The sequence below is a fragment of the Nannobrachium achirus genome (genome assembly GCF_963921795.1).
Source record: "Nannobrachium achirus genome assembly, chromosome: 9".
Lineage (NCBI taxonomy): Eukaryota > Metazoa > Chordata > Actinopteri > Myctophiformes > Myctophidae > Nannobrachium > Nannobrachium achirus.
Window position 1 is genome coordinate 8,536,862 of NC_137818.1, and position 14,209 is coordinate 8,551,070.

A 14,209-nucleotide genomic window follows, 5' to 3' on the forward strand; every position below is an offset into this window, starting at 1 on the left:
CACTCATACTGTATGTTTTGTTTATGAGCCAGTAATACACAGTCACTCATACTGTATGTTTTGTTTATGAGCCAGTAATACACGGTCACTCGTACTGTATGTTTTGTTTATGAGCCAGTAATACACAGTCACTCATATGTTTTGTTTATGACCCAGTAATACACAGTCACTCATCATATGTTTTGTTTATGAGCCAGTAATACACGGTCACTCATATGTTTTGTTTATGACCCAGTAATACACGGTCACTCATATGTTATGTTTATGACCCAGTAATACACGGTCACTCATCATATGTTATGTTTATGAGCCAGTAATACACAGTCACTCATACTGTATGTTTTTTTATGAGCCAGTAATACACAGTCACTCATACTGTATGTTTTGTTTATGAGCCAGTAATACACAGTCACTCATATGTTTTGTTTATGAGCCAGTAATACACAGTCACTCATACGTTATGTTTATGACCCAGTAATACACAGTCACTCATACTGTATGTTTTGTTTATGAGCCAGTAATACACAGTCACTCATGTTTTGTTAATGAGCCAGTAATACACAGTCACTCATACTGTGCTGTATGTTGTTGTGTTTGAATGTGAACCAGGAAAGCCCTGCCTGCTCAGATGATCTGCAGGAACAACTTCAGTGTGTGGAACATGCTGAAGAAATGTATGGGCATGGTGAGTTTTATATAGAAATGTGTCGGCATGGTAAGTTTTATATCAGAAATGTATGGGCATGGTGAGTTTTATATAGAAACTAGCCCTTACCCGTTCAAAGATATGAGCTCCGAAATGATGTGCAGTGTGTGGGTTATGGGATGTGCACTGTGCACACAGTATATGAGGGATGGAAAGTAACTTTAACTGGTGCTTGCATGCTAATATGTAGGAGCATCAATGTAAGAAATACCCGTTCCATTTAACGGCTACAGAGATACTGTGTACCGATCTGCATGATTTTTGGACAACATCTGTCCCCCCCCCCCCCCCGCCCGCCCGCCCGCCTGCCCGCCTGCACACACACACACACACACACTCCCCCCCCCCCCCCCCCCGTGTGTGTGTGTGTGTGTGTGGGTTTGTGTGTGATTGTGCATGGCCTGAACAACAGCGCCCCTCCCTTAACATGTGTGGTCACAAAAGGTACTGTAGGCTAAATAGATATAGATACACCATAAAAATGCTATTATACAGCATACGATTTGTGAAAGTGACAAACGGGCTTCACAGTTATGTCAGGTGTGTTCATATGCTGATGGTGATGCGATTTCAGATCAATTGCTCCAGCCACCGAGGAGAAACGCTGTTTCATACAGACAGACACTCACTCACTCAGACAGACATTCGCAAAATTATAGTATAGATGTATGGGCATGGTGAGTTTTATATAGAAATGTATGGGCATGGTGAGTTTTATAGATTTAGTCTGGCTTTTCTGCCTTTATTGATAGTAGTTGTAGACAGAGAGGACATTGGGAGAGAGACGCTCAGACGGGGAGTGACACGCAGCAAAGGTCGTTGAGATCGGCCGAGGGGGTTGAGAAATAAAACCCTGACAGGTTTGCAGTCAATTATCCTGCTTATTACACAGCTACGGTACTTAATAAAGAAATTAATACATTTACACAAAAGCAACAACAGAGGTTTTGTTGCTTACGGTAATGCAACAGAAAGTGTTGAACAAATAGCAGGTGGCGCTCTGAGCCTTCGATTAGATACGCATGCTGTACTGTGGGATTGCACGTTGTGCTGCAATAACTGTGTTATCAGTTAAGTGTCACATAGAAACCCCTCCCCCTTTATTATCACCTAATTATGTCATCTATTTGTGACTTCATTCATGTGACTTTGTTGTGTGACTGTCCTGAGTGTCCCCTTGTTGTTGCTCCCACACAGGAGCTGTCCAAAATAGCCATGCCGGTGTCCTTCAACGAGCCGCTGAGCTTCCTTCAGAGACTGTCTGAGTACATGGAGCACACCCACCTCATCCTGAAGGCCTGCGCCCAGTCTGACTCCATAGAACGCATGAAGGTACAGCATCCAACACTACGTCTTAGAATTAATGCCCAGTCAGGGGGCACGATGGTGCAGTGGGTTGCGGGGGTCTCCTCACAGCTAGAAGGTCCTGGGTTCGATTCCCGCCGGGTGACGCTGTGGGCGCTGGGGACGTGTTCCCTCCTCTGCGTCATCAGCGCCCACACCCTAGGTGGGGTTGGCAATAGGGGCCTTCCTGTGCGGAGTTTGCATGTTCTCCCTGTGTCTCCTAGGGTAGATACCCTCACAAAAACATGCAGTTGTCCTGGTTTCTATAATTCCTCCCCCCTGGCCAGCCAGGGCTCCCTTGGCGTGGCAGAGGGAAGGGCAGAACCCAGGATTACAGCTTAGGCAATTGGCACTGGGTAAAAAGAGAATGGGTTACAAAAATCGTGGGATAAAAACATTATAATAATAATTATTGCCTGACTCCAAAGAGCGCATGAAGGTACCGCAACACTATGTCTTACAATACTTTGCCTCTAGGGAAGAGGTTCATATTTGAACTGGGGACCCCACAACATGGCAAGCACTTGGAATTATAGGAGTTGATACGTTATATAACTGTAATCCTGGGCACTGCTCTCCCTCTTACGTATTGTTTTGACGTAAAAGGGAAGACATTGATACATTGTACCGCCTGATCGAAATCCTTCATAACAGTCATGGATAGGGATGGGCAATATAATCGATATCGATATGGTAATATATTTTATTTCCCAGTACTGCATCGATACCTCAGGCTGTAGTATCACAATACTTTTGGAGCAAAAAATAACAAAAAATATATCTGTTCCCGTTAGGGATGCCCCGATCACGTTTTTTTTGCTCCCGATCCGATACCGATCAAATATTATTGCTTCCGATTCGATCCCGATCTTTCCCGATCCGATCTTTTGGCAAGGCATTAAAAAAAAAATTCTATTCATTCTATCACTTAGTGCAGCACTGAATCAACAAATTAAAAACAAAGCTTATGAGTAGTGTATAGTGATATAGGCCTACTAGTGCAGTGTTTCTAAAGCATTGTGCAGCGGACCTTTGGTGTGGCCTTTGAAATTTGGCAGTGAAGTCACGATTTAAGGACTTTTAAAACCTGTTTAATACCTCAAAAAATAAAATAAAATAGACCATTACAGCATCAAAAATAATCAACAAACTATATAAAAACATTGGCCATTTTTTAAGTTGAAACAAAATAAGTTAAGAACCAATTAACCAGTCTGCTTGAAAAGTATGCATCTGTAGCAGCTAGTTGACAGTGCAGAGACATAATTGCCTTCCTTTGATCCATTACAAGGGGCCATTACTACTTATTGGAATCAGCTGCCAGCTGGACACAGAGTCTGACACAATCACCTCCCCTCTGTATCTGTGTCTGTCTCATTTCTCCAAAAGCCCTTGAATATGATTGAAAATGATTAAGGATTACTGTGATTATGGTAAGCTTACGTTTCATATCGCATTCACCTTACCTGTAACTTTCACTACTCCCAGAAAATATTTTTTTCGATATTTTTTTCCCGATCTCCGATCTTATAAAAATGACCATATCGGCGGCCGATCCAATCACGTGATGGGGATCGGGCAACACTAGTTCCTGTGCATAGAAACCAATGGTAGAAGTCCAGTCCTGACATGCCACTGCTGTTCAATAAATGAAAATGGAAAGTTTTAATGAGACTGAAAGGATCTGACTCAATTTGTCCATTGAGTTAATGCATATTATGATACTACCCAGGTGGTACATGGCAAGTTGGATTTTCAGCTCTACAAAAAAAAAAGAGGGCGGGTACGAGGCTAGTTCTGAGTCATGGCTCTCAGTTCCCACCTGATGTCGTGTGGGAGTTCAGCCTGTTCCACACCGTACTGAATAACTGCTAGTTTGCATAAGGACTTCAGACTAGGACTCAAGTCTAAGATGTACAGTGTATGGGTTGTGGGTTGTTTACAACCCATGCCAAAGAGGATGACACGATCTCCCACCATGCAACCATGCATATCTTTCAACCTATCCGGGCCTTTCCCCTTGGGCTCAACCTTCTTCCAGGAGAAGGTCTCTGGATTTAATTTCCACAGACCATTGAAGTAACTGTGCCGTTTGTTGCCACGAAATATGTACAGCTCTCCATTGGTGGTAAAGGCTTTGTGAAAAGGGCGTCGTCCTTCTGGGAGGAGCTCTGCAGAAGGCGTGTTCAGCCAGCAGTTGGTCTCTGTGTCAAACACTCTGATGCTGTTGTAGTATTCCTTGCATTTCTTCAAGCCCCCAAATACAAACATCTTTTTCCCGATGATGGTGGCAGAGTGATATGATGAAACAGGTGGCGGGGTGCCTCTGGTGTTAATTAAAGACCAGACCATTATTGTGGTGTCCAACTTGTAGATGTCATTAGTGTGTCCAGTCATCTGGCCGCTGTATCCTCCATGGACATACATGAGCTTCCCAGAGACACAGGCTGAGTGACCACTCCTCGCCTCTGGAACGGTTCCCGACACCTTGGGCTTCAACCACCTGTGGGTGTCCACATCAAATGCATAAAGAATGATGCGGTCTGGTTTCCCGAAACCATTAAAGTCCGCCCAGGTGTAAATTACATCTTGTATCCGTACAGCTGAGTGGTCCGAGAGCGTGGAGGGAACCTCTCCTCTTCCACTTGCCACTGGGGACAACTTCCTCCAGCATAAAGACACTGTGTTGAAGATGTGCACATCGATCTCATGGTGGTCATTCACATCGACGTGACTTTTAAAGTAGTAAACCTTGGATCCAACGGGAACAGCAGTATCAAAGGGTCGTCCTCCCTTCAAACATAAGGTCCACCTCGACATTTCTCAGACAGCAGCAAACCCCTACAAGTGTTGTTGAATTACAGCTATATCGTGATCGTTCTGCCACTTATATTGGTTACAGGCCTCCATTTACTGATGTCAGTTTGATGACATCAGTCTCTCTTGCCCAATCACAGAGTTCCTCCCGGGCCTGGCAGAGATGTGCACTCCAGAGATAAATATTGTGGAAAATAGTTGAGCGGAGACGCGGATGCCAGCTGCTGTGAGCTTTTAGATCGGCACGCAACACTGTGTGATGAGGAAGGGTTAGCCACGGATGGCTTGACTCCGGGAGGTGAAAACGGGAGGAATTTACACACAGTCTGTGTCACTCCGTGTGTAACAAACAACCGGTTTGTTTTGTGGGCTAACGCTATATAATGGACGTTAAGCGGCAAGGGAAAGTGTTAAGTTGGAGGACGATATGGACCCAGAACGTCATAATTTATTCGCATTTATTGTCTATTATTAAACTAGAAAGATGCAATTGGAAATTGCAAGTTTGTTTGCCGTGACTACATTCTGCAGCAAGTTAACTGTCATGTGAAGCTCTACCAATACTCCAGCTAGCACCACTCCTCAAATGTTATTCCATCAATTTCCAATTGCATCTGATTTCCATCAATTTCCAATGGCAGCGGAAAAGTTTATCTAGTGAGTTCATCTAGTGAAAAGAAAGTTTCCCCAGAACTCTCTGTCAAGTAGGAATTCGTTTAGTTAGCTCGATCTACTGCCGGCCTTCAAAATAAGAGACTGGCCGAGGATGGAGCAGGCGGCCGGCACGCTGGACAATTAACCCTTTCTTGTCTGAGGCGCTAAATGAGTTAAGTCAGTGGTTCTCAACTTTTTTCATGTCAAGGACCCCCAAAATTACATGAATTTGGCCACGGACTCAAAAATATGTTGTTCCAGGGACCCCCCCAGAAGCAAATATTTGAGATACAAATGTTCACTTCTATAAAGTTATATTCAAAGAAATTGAAAAAAAAAATGCAGATCTACAAGCTGAGTGCTGCACTACGAGCTTGTATATCTGTTATTCTTCAATAGTTTAAGCCTTAAATAATTCTAGGCCTAAATGGGTTAAACCTGCCATCTCTATTTTGGCCTTTGGTCATAAAAGCCAAAAGGATCCAATGTACAGTAGTTATTCAGTCAACAGCTCTCTCACACCTACAGACACTAGTCAGTTTGTCCACTACTGTTGTTCTGAGTTAGCCTAGTAAACGACCAACTTCCGTAATCCAGTGCGAGAAACAAATGAAATGGTTTCCGGAAGAGGGCGGGTAAGAGGCTAGTTCTGAGTCATGGCTCTCAGTTCCCACCTGATGTCGTGTGGGAGTTCTGCCTGTTCCACACCGTACTGAATAACTGCTAGTTTGCATAAGGACTTCAGACTAGGACTCAAGTCTAAGATGTACAGGGCATGGGTTGTGGGTTGTTCATAACCAAAGAGGATGACACGATCTCCCACCATGCAACCATGCATCCTTGACAACCTATCCGGGCCTTTCCCCGTGGGCTCAACCTTCTTCCAGGAGAAGGTCTCTGGATTTAATTTCCACAGACCATTGAAGTAACGGTTCCGTTTGTTGGCACGAAATATGTACAGCTCTCCATTGGTGGTAAAGGCTTTATGACAAGGGCGTCGTCCTTCTGGGAGGAGCTCTGCAGAAGGCGTGTTCAGCCAGCATTGGGTCTCTGTGTCAAACACTCTGATGCTGTTGTAGTATTCCTTGCGTTTCTTCAAGCCCCCAAATACAAACATCTTTGTCCCGATGATGGTGGCAGAGTGATATGATGAAACAGGTGGCGGGGTGCCTCTGGTGTTAATTAAAGACCAGACCATTATTGTGGTGTCCAACTTGTAGATGTCATTAGTGTGTCTAGTCATCTGGCCGCTGTATCCTCCATGGACATACATGAGCTTCCCAGAGACACAGGCTGAGTGACCACTCCTCGCCTCTGGAACGGTTCCCGACACCTTGGGCTTCAACCACCTGTGGGTGTCCACATCAAATGCATAAAGAATGATGCAGTCTGGTTTTCCGAAACCTTTAAAGTCCGCCCAGGTGTAAATTACATCTTGTATCTGTACAGCTGAGTGGTTCGAGAGCGTGGAGGGAACCTCTCCTCTTCCACTTGCCACTTGGGACAACTTCCTCCAGCGTAAAGACACTGTGTTGAAGATGTGCACATCGATCCATTCCATCCATTCGTGGTCACTCACATCACCGTGACTTCCAAAGTAGTAAACCTTGGATCCCACGGGAACAGCAGTATCATAGGGTCGTCCTCCCTTCAAACATAAGGTCCACCTCAACATTTCTCAGACAGCAGCAACCCCTACAAGTGTTGTTGAATTACAGCTATATCGTGTGTTCTGCCACTTATATTGGTTACAGGCCTCCATTTACTGATGTCAGTTTGATGACATCAGTATCTCTTGCCCAATCACGGAGTTCCTCCCGGGCCTGGCAGAGATGTGCACTGCAGAGATAAATATTGTGGAAAATAGTTGAGCGGAGACACGGATGCCAGCTGCTGTGAGCTTGTAGATCGGCACGCAACACCGTGTGATGAGGAAGGGTTAGCCACGGATGACTTGACTCCGGGAGGTGAAAACGGGAGGAATTTACACACAGTCTGTGTCACTCTGTGTGTAACAAACAACCGGTTTGTTTTGTGGGCTAACGCTATACAATGGACGTTAAGCGGCAAGGGAAAGTGTTAAGTTGGAGGACGATATGGACCCAGAACGTCATAATTTATTCGCATTTATTGTCTATTATTAAACTAGAAAGATGCAATTGGAAATTGCAAGTGTGTTTGCCGTGACTACATTCTGCAGCAAGTTAACTGTCATGTGAAGCTCTACCAATACTCCAGCTAGCACCACTCCTAAAATGGTTTTCCATCAATTTCCAATTGCATCTTATTTCCATCAATTTCCAATGGCAGCGGAAAAGTTCATCTAGTGAAAAGAAAGTTTCCCCAGAAATCTCCGTCAAGTAGGAATTCGTTTAGTTAGCTCAATCTACTTCCGGCCTTCAAAATAAGAGACTGGCCGAGGATGGAGCAGGCGGCCGGCACGCTGGACGATTAACCCTTTCTTGTCTGAGGCGCTAAATGAGTTAAGTCAGTGGTTCTCAAACTTTTTTCATGTCAAGGACCCCCAAAATTACATGAATTTGGCCACGGATCCCAAAATATGTTGTTCCAGGGACCCCCCCAGAAGCAAATATTTGAGATACAAATGTTCACTTCTATAAAGTTATATTAGAAGAAACTGAAAAAAAAAAAAAAAATGCAGATCTACAAGCTGAGTGCTGCACTGCGAGCTTGTATATCTGTTATTCTTCAATAGTTGAAGCATTAAATAATTCTACGCCTAAATGGGTTAAACCTGCCATCTCTATTTTGGCCTTTGGTCATAAAAGCCAAAAGGATCCAATGTACAGTAGTTATTCAGTCAACAGCTCTCTCACACCTACAGACACTAGTCAGTTTGTCCACTAACTGTTGTTCTTAGTCATGGCTCTCAGTTCCCACCTGATGTTGTGTGGGAGTTCAGCCTGTTCCACATCGTACTGAATAACTACTAGTTTGCATAAGGACTTCAGACTAGGACTCAAGTCTAAGATGTACAGGGCATGGGTTGTGGGTTTTTCACAACCAAAGAGGATGACACGATCTCCCACCATGCAACCATGCATCCTTGACAACCTATCCGGGCCTTTCCCCTTGGGCTCAACCTTCTTCCAGGAGAAGGTCTCTGGATTTAATTTCCACAGACCATTGAAGTAACGGTTCCGTTTGTTGCCACGAAATATGTACAGCTCTCCATTGGTGGTAAAGGCTTTATGACAAGGGCGTCGTCCTTCTGGGAGGAGCTCTGCAGAAGGCGTGTTCAGCCAGCAGTTGGTCTCTGTGTCAAACACTCTGATGCTGTTGTAGTATTCCTGGCGTTTCCTCACGCCCCCAAATACAAACATCTGTGTCCCGATGATGGTGGCAGAGTGATATGATGAAACAGGTGGCGGGGTGCCTCTGGTGTTAATTAAAGACCAGACCATTATTGTGGTGTCCAACTTGTAGATGTCATTAGTGTGTCCAGTCATCTGGTCGCTGTATCCTCCATGGACATACATGAGCTTCCCAGAGACACAGGCTGAGTGACCACTCCTCGCCTCTGGAACGGTTCCCGACACCTTGGGCTTCAACCACCTGTGGGTGTCCACATCAAATGCATAAAGAATGATGCGGTCTGGTTTCCCGAAACCATTAAAGTCCGCCCAGGTGTAAATTACATCTTGCATCCGTACAGCTGAGTGGTCCGAGAGCGTGGAGGGAACCTCTCCTCTTCCACTTGCCACTGGGGACAACTTCCTCCAGCGTAAAGACACTGTGTTGAAGATGTGCACATCGATCCATTCCATCCATTCATCGTGGTCATTCACATCGAGGTGACTTCCAAAGTAGTAAACCTTGGATCCCACGGGAACAGCAGTATCATAGAGTCGTCCTCCCTTCAAACATAAGGTCCACCTCAACATTTCTCAGACAGCAGCAACCCCCACAAGTGCTGTTGAATTACAGCTATATCGTGATCGTTCTGCCACTTATATTGGTTACAGGCCTCCATTTACTGATGTCAGTTTGATGACGTCAGTCTCTCTTGCCCAATCACAGAGTTCCTCCCGGGCCTGGCAGAGATGTGCACTCCAGAGATAAATATTGTGGAAAATAGTTGAGCGGAGACGCGGATGCCAGCTGCTGTGAGCTTGTAGATCGGCACGCAACACCGTGTGATGAGGAAGGGTTAGCCACGGATGGCTTGACTCCGGGAGGTGAAAACGGGAGGAATTTACACACAGTCTGTGTCACTCCGTATGTAACAAACAACCGGTTTGTTTTGTGGGCTAACGCTATACAATGGACGTTAAGCGGCAAGGGAAAGTGTTAAGTTGGAGGACGATATGGACCCAGAACGTCATAATTTATTCGCATTTATTGTCTGACCCGTTTCCATTCACAAATGCGCATTTAGTTTATTCGATAAACCTCAAATTCCACCTCCTCCAAGCGGATAAAAGTGTTTGCGGATAATGAAAGTTTATTCGAATTTTCAAGTGTTTCCATAAAAAGATTTAAGTGAAAAAGGCTTAATGCGCATTAAAGAGGAAGACCACCCATTTTCAATATTGAAGTATGTCATTAATATACCTTAAATAGAAAAAAGAAGTACAATGGTGTGATGTCATCAAGTTGTACTTTACAATACAAACCCCAAAACTCCTCTAAGGTATATTAATGACATACTTCAATATTGAAAATGGGTGGTCTTCCCCTTTAAGAGGCTTTATGGAATTGCTACTATTGACAGTTTGTTGTCTCTTATGTGTCAGTTTGTTGCAGCGTTCGCTGTCTCCTCTGTGGCGTCTCAGTGGGAGAGGACCGGAAAGCCGTTCAACCCTCTGCTGGGGGAGACGTATGAACTCACAAGGTACCAAGCGCTCAGCTCCCTTCATGGCTTCTAAAGTAGGCAAACCCTGCAATGTAAGGCTGGGTGATATTAGGACAACCATCGATATTACTCATGATATTAGTAGAAACATTTGCTTTATATAGTTCTTAATGTTTTTCTGCTTTAGGTCCACTGCCTGCCTAACCCAGATAATGAATAGCATATCCATTCATGCACACTGCACTGTGCACATAGAATAAAGACATTAAATGACTTATTTACAATTTTCAAACCAGGTTGCAGATGGACTGCTTTTTTGCATGTGCATGCATAGTGTGTCTCACTCTGTTAATTAATTTGACACATACACCAATATCTAATTTCAAGCCGCCTTCGTCGATATATGTATAGCTCGTATGTTGATACCTCGATATCGATATATTTTCAATATATTGCCCAACCTTACTCCAATGCAATGCTTAGTTTTCTAGAGTCTGTAGCATTACAAAGAAAACCTACTACTTCCGTGAAGAATGGGATGAAGACTCCCCCCCTCACTATTTCCCTATTTGTCCCCTACTATTTAATACCAGTGCCGCTATTCCAAAGATCCCCTTAGGTACATTGTTTAAAAGTAGCTCTTAAGTAAAAAAAAAAAAGTGTGGGCAACCCTGTTACAGGCTGCACTTTTATTTTGTAGGGAGGAGGAAGGCTACAGTCTGTGCTTTTATTTTGTAGGGAGGAGGAGGAGGAAGGTTACAGGCTGCACTTTTATTTTGCAGGGAGGAGGAAGGTTACAGGTTGTGCTTTTATTTTGCAGGGAGGATGAAGGTTACATGCTGTGCTTTTATTTTGCAGGGAGGATGAAGGTTACATGCTGCACTTTTATTTTGCAGGGAGGAGGAAGGTTACAGACTGTGCTTTTATTTTGTAGGGAGGAGGAAGGTTACATGCTGTGCTTTTATTTTGCAGGGAAGAGGAAGGCTACAGGTTGATCTCGGAGCAGGTGAGCCACCATCCTCCGGTCAGTGCCTTCCACGCTCAGTCCCTGCGGCAGGAGTTTGAGTTCCACGGCTCCATCTACCCTAAGCTCAAGTTCTGGGGGAAGAGCGTGGAGGCCGAGCCCCGAGGAACCATGACACTAGAGCTACCGAAGTGAGTACTGGATACACAGAATTACTGAATGCTTTAACCAGTGAAAAATAGCAGATATACAAGCTCACAGCGCGGCACCGAGTGCCGCGCTGCAAGCTTGTAGATCTGCTATTTTTGAATGAAAAAGTTGTGAAAATGTGTGCAAATCTTTGAATATATGTGTGTTTTCAAAGCGAACGTTTGTAACTCAAATTTTGCTTCTGGGTGGTCCCTGGAACTGCATATTTAGAGATGGGAGTCTGTGGCCAAATACATTTAATTTTGGGGGTCCTTCACATGAAAAGGTTTGAGAACCACTGACATAGTAGTCTCTCAAGAACAGACTAACTGAGCTCCAGTTAAGTGAAAAGGACCTTTTCTTTGACGATGGCTATAGCCAGATTGCTGACATAGAAACATAGGTTTTTCAAAAAATCTTAGAAGGATTCAAAAGACACTTATATAATCGGGTCAAAATTCAAATTTTCACAATTTTTCAAAAATAGCAGATCTACAAGCTCGCAGCGCGGCACTCTGCTATTTTTCAATAGTTAAAGCATAAAATAATGATACACAATAATGTGTACCCGTTCTAAATGGGTATTTATGCATCTTTACATAAGAACTTGTATGTAAAGGTGCGAGGAGATGGGGAGTGACATGCAGCAAAGGCCGTCAGGATTAGGGCTGTCACCATTATGACATTTTACATGACTCATTTAATGCCAGCCTATCACCACTAGAGGGCGCCCAGTGACCAGAGAATAATAGAGATATGCTGGTAATAACACTTTCCTTTGTGCATGTACAGGAAGAGGATGAAGTTAGCTTGAAGTTAGCTATTGGCTACCAAGCATTTTAGATTTAGATTTTCGTCAACTTAGCCATGATTAAACCTTGCACACCTCATGCATGGGAGAAAAAAGAGAGAAAATTAGCTCTAAAGATCCTGGATTGCATTGGAGTGGATGGTAAATATCAGCAAATATCGGCAAATATCGTCCTCTGTAAACAGAGGACAAAAAAAAAAAAAATTGAAAAACATTTTTTTTTTCATTTTTTTTTTTTTTTATTAAAAAGCCGAACTAGTTCGGGATTGGCACTCTGGGATGCGATAATAAAGCCGAACTAGTTCGGGATAGGCACTCAATGAGTTAATTGTCACTCAAATAATTGCGATTGACATTTTAATTGTGCTTTTGTCAATTACATTTCTGTTTGGCTTGTAGGCTTCGAAGTTGCACATGGCAGATATGACACATAACATAGTAGTTTGTAGATCTGCTATTTTCAATGCAATAATTGTGACAGGCCTCTTGCTCATAGGCTGTCAAGAGTTAAAGATATATAAGGGTTCCATTTGGTTAACAACTCCCCTATCATTTAGCTGGGGACCACCTGGAACCCCCTCAAGGACCCCTATCATTTAGCTGGGGACCACCTGGAACCCCCTCAAGGACCCCTATCATTTAGCTGGGGACCACCTGGAACCCCCTCAAGGACCCCTATCATTTAGCTGGGGACCACCTGGAACCCCCTCAAGGACCACTGGTGGTCCCCGGACCACTGGTCGTAAACCACTGAAACGCAGCGTAGAGTGGAGAGGAGTTGAGCCAACCGGATGCAGAGTGGAAACGCACCGATACAATGTTATCAGTAGGGCTGTCACGATTAGGACATTTTACATGACGATTAATTTTCACTCAAATAATTGCGATTAACGATTTAATTGTGTTTTCGTCGTGGACAATTACATTTCTGTTTGGCTTTTAGGCTTTGAAGTTGCACATGGTAGATATGACACACAACCTAAATATACAAAGAAATGACTGACATATTTGACAACTTTACACTTAAAAAAGAACATTGATAGTGGAAATAGCCGATCTACAAGCTCACAACGCGTCGCGATGCGACGCGCTGTGAGCTTGTAGATCTGCTATTTCCACTATTTTTGACTTTCTTTTAAATATATGAACATTTTTCAACATGGAAAGGATTATGACGATTATGAAAAATAATCACGATTATGTCAAAAAAATCACGATTAGACGATTATGTAATAATTGTGACAGCCCTAGTTATCAGTCCATTGATTCACGTGGTTATGTTGATCAGTCCCACCTGTGCATTGCCTTGCAGACACAAGGAGGCCTACACGTGGACAAACCCCATGTGCTGCGTTCACATCCTGGGCAAGATGTGGATCGAGCAGTACGGCACTGTGGACCTGGTCAACCACAGGTAGGTACTGCTACAACCAGGCCTGAAATGTCCTCATTTTAGGGGCATTTTTGGTGTTGTCCATTTTTTGAGGGCACAAAGGCCGAATGCAGGGCAGGAAGGCCATCAAATAAAATACGATTGTAGTCTATTGAAAGAATTAGTTGAATTTAAGGGTTAGGGATGATAACCTAATCTGCAGTGAAATAGATAAATGATGGTATTTACAATCTGATCCATGCTCAGCCCTGCACCAATCAAAGTCAATGGGTTGGTTTAAAGATGGGGACTCGGGAGAGTTAAGATTTCAGAATATCAACAAAAGACACTGGTGTCTACAAGACAAGAAAGAGACACTGGTGTCTACTGTCTACATATTGACAAGACAGAGACAGTGAGAAAGAGACAGTCAGCTGGTGCATCAAGGCCACTGTGGCCTCAGGTCATGTCATTGGTTTGAGGGGCACAAGGCCAAACTGAGAGGGCAACGGCAGCCATGGCCTCCATGTAATTCC

At 43.9% G+C, this 14,209-nt stretch overlaps 1 protein-coding gene across 2 annotated transcripts in view; it reads left to right on the top strand.

Annotated features, from left to right (window-relative positions):
- The window catches only part of LOC308292092 (oxysterol-binding protein-related protein 2-like), a 246,054-nt gene that overhangs the window by 8,078 nt on the left and 223,767 nt on the right, over nt 1–14,209 (top strand). For both annotated transcript variants that reach the window (XR_013962385.1, XM_080734323.1), the window contains exons 4-8: nt 610–685; nt 1,904–2,038; nt 10,279–10,376; nt 11,310–11,492; nt 13,614–13,715. Coding sequence is in view for 1 of the 2 variants with exons in the window: in XM_080734323.1 (XP_080590449.1) it covers nt 610–685; nt 1,904–2,038; nt 10,279–10,376; nt 11,310–11,492; nt 13,614–13,715 (594 nt within the window). In the remaining variant the exon portion in view is untranslated. The remainder of the gene's footprint in view (nt 1–609; nt 686–1,903; nt 2,039–10,278; nt 10,377–11,309; nt 11,493–13,613; nt 13,716–14,209) is intronic.